Here is an 18,102-nt window from a genome sequence, read left to right on the forward strand (position 1 = left end):
AACGCGGAAGAAAATTAATTTAAACCACAAAACTTCAAGCTGTTCTTCATGAAGCTCGAGAAATAGTGGATACTCTCGCAACGATATGGCTGTTGCTTCTCGTATATTGCAGCCGCTATTGACGTCGTATAATGTTGCGATTGCCAACATCATGATGCTACGACTGCGACATTACTTGTAATATTGACGGTATTACTACCGCTTCCGACATTAGTTCTGTTCTTGCCTGTTGAATGATTACGATTGTTTTTTTTACGTCATTGCTGCTGCTATTGACTTTAGTATAGCTGTAATTGATGATGCTGCTGATGATGCTGCTGCTGCTGCTGCTGCAATTGAAGATGCTGCTGCTGCTGCTGCTGCTGCAATTGATGATGCTGCTGCTGCTGCAATTGATGATGCTGCTGCTGCTGCTGCTGCTGCAATTTAAGATGCTGCTGCCGTTAATTTTTTGGGGTTCTTATGGAGATATCGATGATATAGACAATGATTTTCGTTCTATACGATATTGCTGCTGTCGATAGTGCTCGTGTGGTGTGGACGGTATTGCTACTATTGGTGACGCCGTTATTGACGATTATAGGCTTCGGTAGACGATATTCACATTATTGCTGATGTTTTGATGTTAACAATGCGGTTCATAATCACAATGTTGTTGCTGGGGGACTAAAAAGACACCGAGTTTTCACACAAGTATTTTATACAGTTATGTATAACTGCGCTATGCCGTGTATAGTCCACTCCAGCTATACTCTAAAATGTGAAAGAATAAATTCCGGATGTCTATACAAACCTTAAATGCGGAAAGCTCTGTATTTTAATGGAACGATTGTTACTACAAAAATGATAATTACTGATTTGTTTACCTTGATGCCATTCCCCAACTTTGCTATTTCATATATTTCTACTGTTGTTCCGTATGTTGCTGTTGTTGCCGCTTCTTTCTTTACAATGTGTTCTGCTATCACTTATGTCACTGCTGTTCCATGTTGCTGCTATTGGTGGTGATTGATCCCGCTTAGAACTGCAGTCCTATATTGACTATTTAGCTAGGACCTGAACTGATAAAACGGCTTTTCAAAAATCCCGATCTCATTACAACTCGCAAATTTATTTACGCCTAAGTCTTGTAAATATGAGCATTTATCGTTCTGAGGCTGTGATTTGACATGGTGAAAGAATTAAGTTAATAATAGCGCTGATAAATATTCCTTAAAAGGCATGGAGAATATTTTAAGCAACATCAAAATGCATTGATGTTATTTGTTATATGCTAAAAAAATATAAAATCTTCTATACAAAAATTTATGTCTCTCTGCATGCCTATTGCATGAAATGTCTCTCTGCATGCCTATTGCATGAAATGTCTCTCTGCATGCCTATTGCATGAAATGTCTCTATGAAATGTCTCTATGCATGCCTATTGCATGAAATGTCTCTCTGCATGCCTATTGCATGAAATGTCTCTCTGAATGCCTATTGCATGAAATGTCTCTCTGAATGCCTATTGCATGAAATGTCTCTCTGCATGCCTATTGCCTGAAATGTCTCTCTGAATGCCTATTGCATGAAATGTCTCTCTGCATGCCTATTGCCTGAAATGTCTCTCTGAATGCCTATTGCATGAAAATGCATATTAATAGTGATATTCAAATCCTAATTCGATATCCAACTCCACAAATAGAACCTTTCATCCATTAATTGGTTCTTCAAGCCTATGAGAGCCTTGACTTCGATCGCTTTTCTCTCTCTCCGTGACTGTTCGTTCTTATTTAATCAAATACTTATATTACTTTAATGTAGACCAATTTGGTAGCAATTAGTCATTTATTTATTCCCATGATGCCTGAATAAATCATTCCCTCTTATGTTAGTCACAGATGCGTTAGTGTTAAATATTCTTTGTATTCGGCAAAAAAATCATGCACGAAGAACAAAAATGTTGTAACCACGCAGGAAAGCCTGATTTAAATTTTAATTTTAAGTTTCATCAACATTCATTTAAAATAATTTCGCAAATCAGCGAATAACTTTTCTATATTTTACAGTTCATGAGCCTTGCACTCGTTTAAACTGCTACAATAATATTTCGAGTTGAAAGAATGAATTAAAAATTCCTTCATTCATTAAAAAAAGAAACGCAACTATGACATAATCAAAAAATCAAAAATGATGCAATGCACTCACCTAGAGAAAGCTAAATATTATTTGTTCTTAATAATATACAGTTTACAGTTTAAAAATAAATATACAGTTTACAGTTTAAAAATAAATATACAGTTATACAGTTTAAAAATAATAATATACAGGAATTACATGACTTATATCGAAGTTATGTCGGCAGGAAAGCAAGCGTAGGATCTGCCTCGTGCATGGGGAAGATTGCGAGCTTGGCAGGCTGATCCCGCGTTGATCCTTTGCCAAGAGTTTGAAAGTCACGAGTATACAGGTCTATTTACGCAGATATAATGAATATATAATGAATATAAGAGAATATAAGAATATAATGCAGATATAATGAATATAATGAAGAGCATTAAATAATATACGAATGTCGTAAAATATTTTGGAAGTATTTGCATGCGAAAAGTGAATATAAGAAATTGTTAAAATTAGTAGATGATTTTGAACACTTTAAATAATTGCTTATGTCTGATGGCCAAGACCAATGCATCAGATTACGCGCTGCTTCTGTTTCCTACAGTATTATTATATAACAACAGCCGAGTATGGTGATTAAATTGCAGAATATTGCTAGCAGGTAACAGATGTTGAAAACTGCATTGATTACTTATTGATTTGTCGCAATAATTTAACAAGCTGAATTGAACAGTTGTAAAATTGGCTCTTGCTTCTTGATAGTTGGAAAAAAGTGGCTCGGTCTCAACACTGAAGCAATGTTGATTTTTTAATTCTTATTTACTTCATCTCACCTTTGATTCAAACTGGATAGTTTGGCTCACATCCAAATCATTTCTTTGTATCGTTATTGGATGGCTTGAAGAAAGTCATTCCAAAGACATATTTTGTTACTCAATAATCATTCCGCTATGAAATTTGTAAATTTCGACTACATTTCAAGGCATCTCTAAACCCGATGCATAACAGTTGCATCTTTAAGGAAAAAAACACCATAAAGTGAATAATCTAGCACACCTCTCAGCGTTGACAAAACGTTATCCCCGCCGAAAGGTAAATATTAATCCCAAAATATTTTTTTGTAAAGTTTGTTCTAGCTTGAAGCTGGTCGCACCCATGGTTTGAAATAACGATGTTATTGATAAATATCGTTATTAAAAATAAAAATACCGTAGCGACACATTTTATTTTACTTCTTCAGTGTTCCTTCTGTTATTTGTTTCATAAATAACTAATATTCACAAAATTTAAGCACGGAAGCAACTATATTTATTGGTCAGGTGCTTCAAAAAATTGATATGTAAGCAACCTGCATTATAGTGATCAAAAAATTTTTTATAAGTTTGCACGGGCAAAAGGTTAGAGTTAGATAACATAATCGAGATTCGATGCCTTGGGAAGAAAGGAAGATGGTTTGGTCTATGAGAGGAGAAGTGAAGCTAAATGAAGGTAATGAATGTCCGATCCCTGTAGCTGTCTTTTCTTCACGTTGCTTGCACCGCTATGGCTAATATGTGTACAGAAACTAATGAACATGTACGTATATAATCAATGCAAATAACTTTAATATCAAAACGATGTCGGGACATTATGGTAAAACTCTCAGCACCAATTACACGCAACATAAATTTCATATATAATTCGTATAACGCCCCTTCAGTCCAATCATGAAATTGATTTTTTTCAGTAACAATATAAGTCTCATATCAGTCTAATCTCAGCGGAATTTTGCGAATGATGAAGAGCGGCTATAAAACTGTGTATTGTGACGTCAGCGTGTCCTTGACAATTGTGACGTCAGCGTGTCCTTGACAATTGTGACGTCAGCGTGTCCTTGACAATTGTGACGTCAGCGTGTCCTTGACAATTGTGACGTCAGCGTGTCCTCGACAATTATGAAAACTAACCCATTCATCACAGGGGTCATGCTTTCAAAAAAAGTTAAGAGATCGTAAGTTCATCAGCCAATCAGTGACGGCCTTTTAAGCAAAATCCACCAATCATAGACAAGAAAATAGAGCGTAAGTACTTACGTTCACTTAGCGAGTTTTGAAAGTATGGCCCCTGGTCTCAAACGGGGAGGAAGCGGCTGGATTTATTGTTGATTCTAAACCCCCTCTGCATGAATATGTCCTAAGAATATCGCGAGCGACGCATTCGTGCGCCTCCCAAAGATAATTAAGAAATGAATCAAATCAGTGCACATTTGCCATTCAATGCAAAACATATGCCAAGGCACCGATGAAAATGATGCTCGATTCTTGATACATAATGTTATTTGTGTAGTAGGTACATTATTTAACCTGCGTAGGTCTGAAAATGCCAGAAAGCGTTGGTCTAATGTACAATAGATACATTTTCAAGTATGCGAAGAGCTATTGCGACCTTTTGAAGCTTATCTGCATGTAGTTGAACATTTGTAACACGAACAGATCCAATTTAAACAGCTATTTAGCGATATCACGTCCAATATCATGTATGAGCGATAGCTATATCCTGGCTAGCATCGTAAGCTCACACTATATTCTATCTCATTTCATTAGCCATAGCTATATCATACTATATTCCTTAAGCCATAACTATATCTTATCTAATGTAATTATCTACATTTGTTATATGGCTTTTTAATGCCTTGTACTTCTCGGCTTCGTTTTAATTTTAGCTGCGAGGATATAGCAGAAAATTCATAATCCCCCGGAGCTCGAGCAGCGACTAATTGAGCTAATGAGATCCTGAACGCTCGAGGCCGACGTTCAGCTCGAGATTCTTTGCGAAAGCAATTCTTAAAAGTATACCCCATATAAAAGCCTTAGATATAATCCCCCGTATTAAAGCATGAAAAAATTAATCGCGTAAATAAGTTTTGAGTACAATAATAAGATTTCCCTCTGATGAAGAGAAGCCAAGAGGAAAGCATTTGGAAGGTTTGGATGAAGTTATATCGTGACCCTGCAGGGAGTTTATAAGTAATTACGCAGGCGATAAATGTCAAGATTATACAGGATATTTGTAATAAGTAAAAAAACGAACAATACATAGAATAAAATAAATTAATTTTGGTGATCACGAATAGTTTTGCTGATGAATTCTACTATTAAAACTTCAACTAAATAACATGACGGTAATTATTGGCATCAAACGGGAGGGCGAATACGGAAAGTTTACTTCGATATTTAAAATTTCTCGAACACTAACTTGAAAGCTAGATTAGTGAGAATAGCATAAGGGCAAAAATACATAATTATTATCTGTAAGCAATAAATAGCAACTCGGAAGTGCATCATGCGTTATTATTGTCAAGGAAATGATATCGGTGGGAAGTTCAAGTGTCCGATACCAGTGAAAAGATTCTCGAATTGACAACTTGGAATTTAGTTATCGTAAAATCGTATTGAAGCAATCAAACGCAAGACTGATCTAATGTTGACAGATATTTTATAAATTATTGAACAATTTTGTTGGTCAAAAGACAAGTCAACACTTTTAAAATGTTCAACTGATCATTTTATACGTAATAAATATAATAACTATATATAATATAATAAATATAATAACTGTATTACTATTATATAATAACTTCCAATTTGATTTCCAAAAGTAAAATTTAAAGTTTCATTAGGAACAAAGAGTTCAGAATGTACATGACGTCAGAGTACAGAAATCTGAGCAATAAACTGGCCCCTATTTTTTGCTACGGATCAACATTTCGTCCTTAATCGAAATATGATATGCATGTCCTCTGAAACTAAGACTACATTTGGGAAGTAAAATGAAATAAATAATATCGATCTAATAAATGCCATCCTTACGACTTTGCTTAAATCTTTCACTGAATCTAGTTAACAATATTATAATATATAGATGTTAGCAAAATAAATTAGGTATGAAGATTGTAGATACTCACTGGCCGGTGAACGCGAACGGTATCTCTCGCAGCCTGTCTTTGAAAGATCGGTGTCGCCTCGGCCCTGGACTGCTGTTGGTGGACATCGCTGGATCTGATAGCACGATCTCGAAGCACTTGTCCAGTATCCTTGTGGGATATTTCTAATCACACTTCACATTACATTACACAATCACATTCTAATCACATATTCATTCAGTGAGCTCTCAGTAGAACCTCGTCAAATTGGTTATTTGCAATTTCCGATTATTCGTCCAACGAACTCCCGCGTGTGGGACGTAGAAAGCAATAGTTGATAGATTAGGGTTGTTTTAATTTTAACTCACTGAAGTGGTTTCTGATGTTGTTGTTAGGTTTCTTGGAAGGACTTCACTTCAGGTGCAAGTGAATCTGCAAATGCGTCGTATCCAGCCAAATCATGTCAAATCATGTTATCACAATCGCACAAACAAAAATTTCAATGACAAATTATCAATTCCTAAAATCAAAACTGTGCTTTAGTTCGAATTAGACTACAACATAAATATTCTTTTTTTAAGCTAAATGTGATGTACTAATAGTTTCTAGGGATCGCACCACAAATTTGATCTGCAAAGAAAATAAACAAATCTATTACGATACTGAAGGAAGAGCAAAACATAGTTAAACTGTGTAAGCTCATTCTAAAGTACACATATTTGTGATTTTCAACGCTGTTCAAAAAATGTTACGTCAGTTCTCTTGACCATGAAATTCTCCGATATTTTGGTAAGTCTAATTTCTAACAGGAATCCTATAGGATATTGCCAAAATCCTTGAAGTGTTCGCCAGCATTAAGGCTTCTTCATACCAAGAAACGCTAGATCTCTATAGGCTTATCGGATTTTTAGTGAAATTGGAATGCGCATCAAAACATTCTCAATATTGCGCAGAACAGAAACCTATTCTAGTGATGAATTTTGAAGACAGAAATGAATATTTGGCGCCTCTTCGACGTGTCTGTAATGAATTCCAACCCCGATCCATTGTAAGACTTCACACGAATGACACATTCAACCAAACACAGAATAACGTATAATTGTCCCCGGTATAAGTGTCCCTTTTTCCATACTTTTTCAGGAATTATTCTTTCCAGAATTCCTGATTTTCTGCTTCCTCAATTGGATTTCGTGATTGGGTGTCGTTTGCCATACCCATGACAGATGCAAAGATCATTATAAGCACTGTCATTTCTGGGGCGTAGAACGAAACAGGTCATTCTACGAAAGAACAATAACTCCATGAGTTTTCCAGTTATGTTTCCGAACGAAGACCAGGGAAACATGTAGTGAACAATTAGCCGTATCATTCCCGCAGATGATAGGAAAGATTTCGTTAAAGCAGACGGACATTGTGATGAGGGAGCAACTCGTTGCGTTCCTGAAACGTGTTGATCCAAACTACGCATTGGAAGGTAGAAATTTCGAACCAAAGGTAGCAAACTTAAAATTTTTGAATTATTATGTTGGAGACCCATCATCGTATTAAGAGAATGATATGCTTCTAGCAAGAATACAATGTACAGGAGGGGAATAATTTACTCAACAAAATATTTGTACTTCAGTTACGACCGAAAACTGGGTTTTCTGGTTGAGGTATTAGTTGCTTTCTGTCCATAGTCTTCCGTGCTGTCGCCGTGTCAAGGACTATTAACAGAATTCTCAAAAGCATTCTGATTCTCAACAGAATTCTGTTCTTTGTTACAGTGCCGCACGAATGCAATACTTTCTCGCAATTTAATATCACTTTTGGAAGGAGAAATGGAAGGATAGGAGGAAGTCCTTCCTGTATATCCTTCCATATGGAAGGATATACATTCTAAGACACTCAAATGCAACAGATATCAATGGAACCATTGTATAGGTTTTAGAGTTATAGTTATATATTCTAACTGTCGTGAATTCAGGATCTAAAATAAATTGTTTCTGTTGCCAGTGATGCAGTCGCGCCGCAAGAGAATTAACAATTAATACAGCGAACGAGATAAGGCACGAGATGTCTCCATATGTCCCTGGAACGAGCAGCATCCAGTGTCCCTATATTGAATCCCATACGACCTTCCATACAAACTCTCCACCTATAAATTAGTTAAGATACGTGGTTCAACTTTGAAGTATTGTGTACCACAGACCACTGGGATTTTAATGGGGGTTGACTTCGATGGGGCCGAATAGCCGATCAGACAGCTGGAATTGAAAGCTTGGCTTGCTTTCAAATAATTAAGCGTAAATTTCGTACTGAATTACCAGCTTCCAAGCATATTATGATGAAGTTAGGAAAGTCGTTGATGCTTACACAGAAACGAATTAGGCTATATAATGTTTTTGAACATACACTTCATTCATATTTGGATTTTGTTCTAGAAAATCTTGACGTATAGTTACTGATGTCCAGGAGGGACGTTTACACCAAAAAGGCGAAGCTTTGATATTTTGCTGTCAAGAATTTGGTTCATTTTCAGCAAGAATTTCATGAGCAACAGACTTAATAAAGTTATGTAGGGAAAATTTTCTGTGTTATGTGCTAACTAAAACCAATAATGCAGCTTGCATAAATTTTTTTCATAAGTTATTACCACAGTAGAAAGTTCAGGGATATCATTTTTTCATTTCAATTATCTTCATTTTTTTCGCTATTCTCAAGAAGAAGTAAAAAAATGTTAGCAATCATTTCAAAATCTGTCATGCTGGCAAAAACTTACTTATTAGTTGAAAACTCGCGGAGTACGAGTCTCGTTTTCCGCAAGGTCGGCAGTTCAGGTTTCGAGTTTATCTTGCATGAACCTCGTGAATCCTTAATTTCGACCAACGCTCAAAATGGCCCCAAGGACTCGGAAAAATCCGTCCAAGCAGGAAAGTTTGATTACGAGGCTAGGCAAACTGAGGCCAGAACCAGTCTTTAAGAAATTGTCAATTATGCGGTGGAGAAAGAAGTAGAAATATTTCGTGAGAATTTGAGTCCAAGCACGGCAAGAAACTGAAGGCAGGTTCTTGAGAATCTTTAAAATTACTGATTAAAATTCAATAATATGACACATCTCTTACGCTATGCTTTTTGTTCAATATTACGACAGTTTCCACCACAATTTAATTCTAGAATGAAAAATTCCAACACATCAGCAGCATCAGACGATGGCTTTTGGGATGAGACGCGCTGAGGTCAGCAAATCTAATCCTCGACTGCAATTCACCGGCTTGACTCACACCATAACGGACAAGATGCGGGAGCTGAGCTTCCGCATTTGTACACTTAATTGTTGTCAAATGAGTCAAAAACAATAAAGAACTTATGAGGAAATTCACCGAAAATTTATTAAGATAAGTCCGTCAAAAAAGTAGATTTTTTATACCCACCAATTCAGAATTCATATAAAATCGTGTCTTTTTACGTTCCGGAATTTTATTCTGTTGATACACTTTGATTCAAAATGTATGGACGAAATTCTTGGAGCTAGTATTGGATCTTCATACGGCAGAGGCTGTAGCTATTGACCAGGCCGCAATATCGGCAATGCTGAAAGTTCCAGCGTCGTCTGAAAGGGCCTTGCCAGGAAGCTAATTTTCGACACGCCTTCTTTGGCCTTTCTTTCTGAAGTCCAAGGCTTCCCCAACACGACCATAAAGGAGATCGATGAGCGATAGCTAGCCGCCTACAAAATCCCAATATTTTATGCCGTGATTTTACAAGTTCTATGTCAGCGGTAAAAAGAGGGAGACGATACTTTCAATTGATCCATTTCTCAAACAAAGACGGAAAACATTTGTTTCGGTAAAAAGATGCAGCCGACGAGCGGCTGTCTAGCTTCAAAAAAACTTTTACTTCATTCAATATAAATAATAGATACCACATGTTTTAATTGCAATAGTTTTTATTGATGTAATATGGCTAAATAACATTAGCTGATCTTTTAATTAATATCCGTCCTTTAGTCTATTCGACGAACAGTTAAATAAACGTTAACCGTTTTCTGTTTTCGAAGCCTAATGAGACCACTCGGTAGAGATGCTTTCGTTTGATTTACCGTTGAAACAATTCATACCTTCAAAAATCATTCTGCAACGAATGAATTCAACTCTAAAGAAGGGAAGCCCTGTCGAACTAACCCCAACGCTGCTCAAACTTTTTTGAATACACAACGAAACTGCGCGAGTGCTGGTCTCGGTCGATGACTAGGGAAACAAGAACGAACGAAAGCAACTGAACTTTCAGAGGCCCTGTCGCTCGCAAAACTTTCACCGAGTCCTCAAATGAAGTTAGCTCGCCTTGCTCTGCTGTTTCCGGAAAATCGTCCTTGACAACGCAGGAAAAAACGCCATAAAAATAGGAGAAAAACGAATGATCAGCGACTTTGATCTGCCAGAGTAGCCAGCCGATCAATTGTAAAATTCTCGAAAAACATTGAAATTGGAGAATCCTGTAGAGTGTTCGCAGGGTATTGACAACTATTGTAAGGAGAAATTGTTCATTGATTACAATACAGAAAAAAAGTATCGATAACCTACCGGGACAAAATATAAATAAAAGGTAAATTGGTATCTTCGGAAATGTTTCATGTTTCCTCCTAAAGCAGAAAAAATTATAACTCTGAGACGGTAATGTTAATTAAATATAAGTTTATTATTTTATGCTCAACTTTAGTATGCAGCATCTCGAGGGTAATACGGTAAAACCTCATTAGAAGCAACCTTGGCTGGTATAGACAACTGTGTTTCTTAAATATAGAATCTGAAATGATTTCAGCCACTGAACGACTGGTCGACCGCCATTTCCAGCTTACCGAGATCGATGAAACTTTTTTATGGGCGGCATAAATCTGGGACTATTCGAGGGAAATGTCGAAGTTGAGTCTTTTCGACGGCAGGAACTGAAAAAAACATCAAGTCAGAACTCTTCCTCTGGCGGTATATAGCCAAAAAATAAGAGGCCTTTTTACGTGCATCAGGATTTTGTTGGAGCAAATAGAGAAGGGCGGCGGGAGGGACTGAAAATGAGGAGGTATTGGAGGCGAGCAAGGTGTGGCTGAAAGGGGATGTAGAGAGGGATTTTAAGGGATGAAGGTGTGGCTGTGAGAGGGTGAAAGTGTGGCTGTGAGGGGATGAAGGTTTGGCTGTGACGGGATAAAGGTGTGGCTTTGAGGGGGTGAAGGTGTGGCTGAGAGGGGATGAAGATAGGAATTTGAGGGGATGAAGGTGCATATGTAGGTGTGAGGGGATGAAAATATGGTTTGAGGGAATGAAGGTGTGGCAGTAAAGGGATAAATGTGTGGCTGTGAGTGTATGAAGGGTGACTGTGAGGTGATGAAGGTGTGGCTGTAAGGAGGTGAAGGTGAGGGCTGTGTGAGCCGTAAGTTTTTTCCGGAAAAAATAATAAGCGGTCAATAGTACGACTGTAAAATAAAAATGTTGATTTTCACGAAAAAACTTGGTTACTTCACAAAATTCGCTACAACATATAAGTGATGGCACGCGTAATAAATCACCGAGAACAACTGGTGGGAAAATATGCTTCTCTGCCCAGAAAAAATGAACTTGAAACTTGAACAAAGGAAAAACGTGCAGGAGAATCTGCGAGACATCGCTTTGAAGACTGGCAGGAGGCGGCACTTTTTTTGACGAGACAACATCTAATGAGCCTAGGGATTGGCCTTTAGAAATCCCTCCTCGAAGAGGCCAAAATCTTCGAAATCCCCCCCCAAAACAATGAGTAGAAAAAGTCCTTTAAATGTAATTAAAATGCGTCGACAGGTGAATGAAGCAATATTGCTGTGAGCTTGGTTTGTTTGTGTTCGAGTGAAATTGCTCCAGAAGTCGAAAATTCAGTCGTAAAATCTCGATGATTGTAACTTGGTCTCTTCTTTCAATAAGAGTTGTGTCCAAACCAAAAATGTTCGACCCTTACATCATTCTTGCTCTTGGAAGTGAATGATGTTGAATGAAGGCAGCGAGGAACCTTCAACTTCTTCTCGAAACTTGCTGAAGAAAACTCAAAATTTTTCTAGAGCCGATAAGGCAAGCAACGAAGGATGCGCTCATATGGCTGGTTGCGATAGGCGAGAATTTTATGAAAAAAAAGCAAATTTCAGGCCACTTCTGAACCATTCAGTCAAAATTGCGTCATAGGAAGGAGTACGTGATTATTTATAAATATTTGGCCACAGGAACGAGTGATTATACTTAAAATGTATTAAACATCGTAAATATGTTTAGTGCAATTTCATTATAGATTTTACGAAAGTTTAATTACGGAGGGCGTACGTACGTTAATGGATTTTTGTGCGGTGTGCAGCCCGAGCGGAGGGATGTAGTGTGTGAGGTCGTGATGTTTATTAATAAATAAGGATATGTGAACTGAACTGAATCACTGTACCTAATTTATATGTACGCATTATTTAATTGATATTATCATTTATTTTGTTCATGAGTCTGAAGATTAATTAATTTTAGTTTACTTGTTCGTTACCTTAGGAGAGCACTCTGTTATCTCCCACTGTCTGTTGAATGAAGAAGACAAAATTGGAATTTTTGTCAAATGGAATTCACTTCCTACCGTCGCACATATTTATTAGACGAGCAATGCAAAAATTTTATTTGAAGACTCTCGTTAACCAAAATCTTATGCAATACTGTTTGTCGAGGCTGGGGTGACCTTTGGGATGACCTGAAGGCCGCACTATGTCGCGCATGGCCGCGACTAGTACAGATCACTTATAAGTTTATTAGGCCGTAGACCTGTCGCCGATTCTTAACATCGCAGAACATCCACAGCTTGAAGCGGTCTCGAACTCGCAACTCACTGCTACAATTCTACTGTGCCTAACCGCCCGGCCTCCTTGCCGATTCTGACCAGAAACTGGCGCACAGAGCTGGGATCGAACCCGCGCCTCTCTGCGCCAATCTTGGTACTCTGAACTGTAACCACTGGGCCACCTCTATTCACGTAGTATAACTGTTCTATTCACGTAGTATCACGTAGTATCTATTCACGAAATCTATTCACGTAGTATAACTGTTCTATTCACGTAGTATCACGTAGTATCTATTCACGAAATCTATTCACGTAGTATAACTGTTCATAAAAAACTATCACTTATTTACCCAGACAATCGAGTAAACGAGAATCTCATTCAAACCTATGTTGATTACACATAATTCGATACATATATATTATTTTGTAGGTCCGAACAACCATCATGTCTTGTGACCGTGAAACTCCGCATATGATGCTGTTACTTTGCCCGAAAATTTGTAATTTGTAATTTAATGTAATTGTAATGTAATGTAATTACATTACCATTACAATGTAATTAATGTAATTGTAATGTAATGTAATTGTAATTTGATTGTAATTTATTCAATTAATGGTAAGCCGATTAAATGTGAGGCATGTTGTTATGTACAAAAATTATTTGTTCTTTTAAACACTATATCAATTGCAGCCGAGTGTTATTCATAATATTAAAATAACGAGACCTTAACATTCCACTTACAACATATCAAATAAAATTTTACTCTCTAGTCAAAATTTCTCTCTTCCTAAGTCTTCAGATGTGGGCTCCACTAAAAAAATGGGGAGTTCATTCCCGCGTACAATTTTTTCTCAACTTTCGCAGGTTAAATTAAAAGACCGATATTATCCTTTACAGACTCAATTAAGGAGACGGTGATGAGACTTCAACTCACAGTGGCTACACTGACATTTGGTGAGGTTGACGGGCGTATCTGCAATGAGCGGCGCGAGTTGTGTCTTTCTGAAACTCATTTTCATTGGCAAAATTAAAAAATAAAGAGGTACTCGTTTATGGAACTGCGGGCGAGATAAGGACGTTTGTTTTACCACAGAAAGAGAAGTAAGTACATAGTTCAAGTTGGTGTTTTGTGTGGTTGAACATAAAGTCGGCGGTTCTGAACGCTAGTGAGTGCACGTTGTGCTAATAGTTTTTTTTATTGTTCTTCAGTTATGATCTAAGGTAATTTTTTGCAGATAAATGTCAAATAAATAACAAGGATGACTGCCTAAATTATGTTCAACGATAGTACAATTGTGCAGTCATAGAGCAAATTCGTAATGATAATGGGAATTCGCCAAATTAAAGCTAATGTCGCATACACAGTAACTTTGATTATTTTAATGTAAAATGAGACCTTGCACAAATCAAGCTCTATGCCAATCAAAACACCATAAAGATCCATCATAACTACAAGTAAATACATGCACGTAAATATCAAGCTTTGTTAGGTAAATGATCCTTCATATAATTGTCGAATTAATTCACTCCATCAAGTGTACAAAAGCATATATACTCGTACTCAATCCTACGATAGAAGATACATCACCAATATAAAATACTTTAAAACTACAGACTTTTATGAAGTATCAAACAATGATAATAATGCCTGAGTCCGGTGAAACGCAGGAAGTTAAATTTCGCCAGATCAGACTTTCCGCGATTTAAAAATGTTTGGATTAATCCTCAGCTAACACAGAAAATCTACGGGTTTCAGCGAAATTCTTTTCAGAGGTCCATGTTTGAGCGGCTGAAGAGTGCAGACTCTTCACATAGAAGCATTGTTAAGCCAGGACCGCCATACTTATTCATTTTATGGAGCATGGTATCATATTGTATCATATATTGTACAAAGTACATGATATCATATTGCTATGCTACGCATATCACACACATGATATCATATTGCTATGCTACGCATATCATACACAAAACATCATATTGCTATATGCTACACATATGATATGTAGGGAAACACCAGCTCTAATGAGGCGTCAAATGGCAACGCCGCTTCATAGGACCGCGAACGCCAAATGTCAGGCGTATAATAAATTGTGAAGCGTATAATAAATAAGAATAGAAGCTTGTTATAACTTGATAAAGGTTCGTGGACTCCCTTCAAGCACGGTAAAGAGCTCAGCATACATGAATAATAACCTGAATCTTTGTGCTGCCAAGCCTTCCTCTTTCCTGCGAAAGGCGGCAGCGCGGCCACGTTCTATAGAATATATAGGAAGAATATAGGAATATATAGAATATAGAGTCCTGATATAGAGGAATATAGAGGAAGCGAACTGCAGGACAGAAAACTTGAGGCATCGTGCATGCTTGTCATGCCCTGAGCCACGTACCGCTATAGAAATTTCATTGCATATTATTACAATTTAACGAGAATTTTAATGTATTTGCTAAAAATTTATATTTAAATTTCAAGTGAACATTAAACGATATCACTTGAAAAGCAAAGTTGCCGCCTCATCCATGCATGTTGGTTGCGGTCTATATGAAGACATTTTAGTTTTTTGGCCGTCTAGAAAGTCCAGACAGGCAATCCTATGTAAATAAACGCAATGGAAGCACCCAACATTATTCCATCCTTGAGCCGGGAGATCCCGAGTATAAAGCGTTAGGACTCTCATTGGCTTGGGCTTCATTGAAATAATTCAATGCAAGCGAATGCAATCAGGCCTGGGAGAAAGTTTTGGTACAGTTGCCCGCGGATTCCACAGGAATAGCACGAGGCAATTCTCTGGAGTGTTGTGTTGCCAAAATACTGCAAAATATCACACCTAATTATGAGCCGAGGCTGTAGAGTTTATGAGCATAACTATCGATCTGAAATAACTGGTTCCTATAGGACTATTTTATACAAACGCCCAAATTTACAAACGCTGTTCAGAAGAACAAACTTGATTTTCACGGGATGACTGGTCTTAGAATGTAAGTTATCTTCAGGTCTGGCTGTAGCTGATGGGAATCCTATTGACAGCTACATAAATGATGAAACAGTGGAGTTATTAATCGGTCGATTCTGTAAGCGTGATTCTCCAAGAGGTTGCAAGTCACGAATCTGGCAAAACTCATCAAGGATTTGATGCCGCATGAACTACTTGTCAAATGAACTTATATTGCAGGAACTGTGAATAAAATCGATACTTGTATTAGCATATGCATTTTTCAGATGTTGATTTGCATCCTATTTTTTAAATTTAAAACTTTATTTTTGTTCATTTCCTAGAGACTATTGCATGATCGTTGAAACACAGAAGACGAAAGGAAACTCTCCCAACTGCAGAACTTACATAATAAAATCAGACGTGGTTCGTTAGCGCAGACTTGCTGCTAGAGTTGCTCTCCTACAAGTTTGGCTTTGTTTCAACAAATCTAAACCTTAAAGCATGAAGCACTCTAATAGGTCCTCTGTTTCATGGAAGCATGTTCTTTCAAGTTAAGGGGTAGTATGCAGGACAAAAACGAATAAATTAATTGTTATTATTTGATAACGGAAAGCTAATTTGCAGTACAGATTTAATTTTACGAGGCATCATGATGAAAACGCGGGACGTAACCAAGATAGATTTATAGGTCTGACTTGTGAAAAGAAGCACACTAAAAATGTATTGCCAGTCGAGTATCAGCAAAGTATGATGTATTTCGTATGTAGTGAACGAGCCACACTTATAAAGATAACGCGCAGAGGAAGAAACAGGAAGAAACAGAAATAAAAAAGAGGAAGAAACAGAAACAAAAAAAAAAAAGATATAACAAACTACAAGAATCCAAATTAACTTAAGGTGTTACGGAGCTCACCTGTTGTGAGAGGTAGGACGTGAACTAAATCCATTGATGTAATGTTGACGGAAATAAACTACGGTGTGGAAAGATTAAGGCTATTTAAGTAAATCGGATGTCTGTCCTTAAACTTTGTGTGACATCTCCCTTTTACTCTCCCAACTAATAAAGAGAAAAGGAGCCAGGAATAGATAATAACTGCTAGATAAAAAAACAAGTTTATGAAAGCAAAATATAAATTAGAAAAAATTGAGCAAGAAAACAAAATTTAATGCCTTGGTAGAAAAGTAGAAGGTTAAATTACAGGCTGAACGACGTCAGATGCTGCCGCGCTGGCGTAGTGGCTGTTTTGCTCTGCCCGTTGCAGGATATGCGCGGTAATGGGCCGTCAGTCTCAGCACAGCGTTATTGGCAGGCGACTTCATCGCTTCAGGCAGCTCTACTTTGATCTTTCTCTTCAGCAATCCCTAGCTCTCTTTAACCCTTGCCTGCAGGCGACTCCATCGCTTCAGGCAGCTCTGCTTTGATCTTTCTCTTTAGCAATCCCTTGCTCTCTTTACCCCTTGCCTGCATTCGCCACTTCAGGCAGCTCTACTTTGATCTTTCTCTTTAGCAATCCCTTGCTCTCTTCGACCCTTGCCTACAGGTAACTTCGCCACTTCAGGCAACTCTACTCCGATCTTACTCTCTTTCGCTTCCTAGCTCTCTTCATCCCACATCTGTGAACGTTATCCTGCATTTTTTTCACTCTCAACACTATTTAAAAATGATACAATCTCTAATAATTTTACATCTTCAATAGTTTTTGTGTCTTAATTGTTATTGCGATACACTGAAAGTCACAAAACATTAGGAAGTTAATGTCAATTCAATTTTTTATCGTGTAATTTTAGGTTGATGATGGGATTGCTGAAGCTTAAATAGTTCAGATTAAATTTTTCGTCGATGGTCGCTTTGAAGCTCAGCTAATTTAACTAAACATAAATTTATTTCGATTTTCTAATCAATATTTTCCTTTAATCCTTAAGCCTAACCTCTAATTTACAATTGATGAATAATTAAAATAATTAATTTGATTTATTCATGAAAAAACCTGCAAAAAAACTTGAAAAGCGCACTCATTTAATGTTCGTTATCAAAATTTAATAATAGGTGGATGCGCATTGTTCAGTTACATGATGCATACCATGTGTATGAGTGTGGTAGGAAGCGAGGGTCCTCTTATTTTGAATTCAAAACTTAAATCCCCGATAAAAGGCAAACTTTTGACTTGCAGCCTCCTAAGAACTGCGCGACTGACGAAAACACGCAAAACTTCAAGAAGCACATTAGCTAAATTTACCTACACTAACCATGCCAGCTAAACTAGCCGAGCTAGCTACAATAGCCAGGCCAGCTAAACTAGTGGTTCTAAACTTAGTGGTTCTAATTCTACCATGTATAATTAGAACTACTCACGTCAAAT

General features: G+C 37.3%; 1 protein-coding gene across 1 annotated transcript in view; it reads right to left on the reverse strand.

Annotated features, from left to right (window-relative positions):
- LOC108675033 (mucin-5AC) overlaps positions 1 to 6,196 on the reverse strand; it is a 106,489-nt gene extending 100,293 nt beyond the window's left edge. The window contains exon 1 of the mRNA XM_018163019.2: positions 6,044 to 6,196. Within this exon, the coding sequence (XP_018018508.2) occupies positions 6,044 to 6,129 (86 nt within the window). The 5' untranslated portion in view covers positions 6,130 to 6,196. The remainder of the gene's footprint in view (positions 1 to 6,043) is intronic.
- Between the last annotated feature and the right edge of the window lie 11,906 nt (positions 6,197 to 18,102).

Source organism: Hyalella azteca, unplaced genomic scaffold (genome assembly GCF_000764305.2).
Source record: "Hyalella azteca isolate HAZT.00-mixed unplaced genomic scaffold, Hazt_2.0.2 contig12774, whole genome shotgun sequence".
Classification (NCBI taxonomy): Eukaryota; Metazoa; Arthropoda; class Malacostraca; order Amphipoda; family Hyalellidae; genus Hyalella; species Hyalella azteca.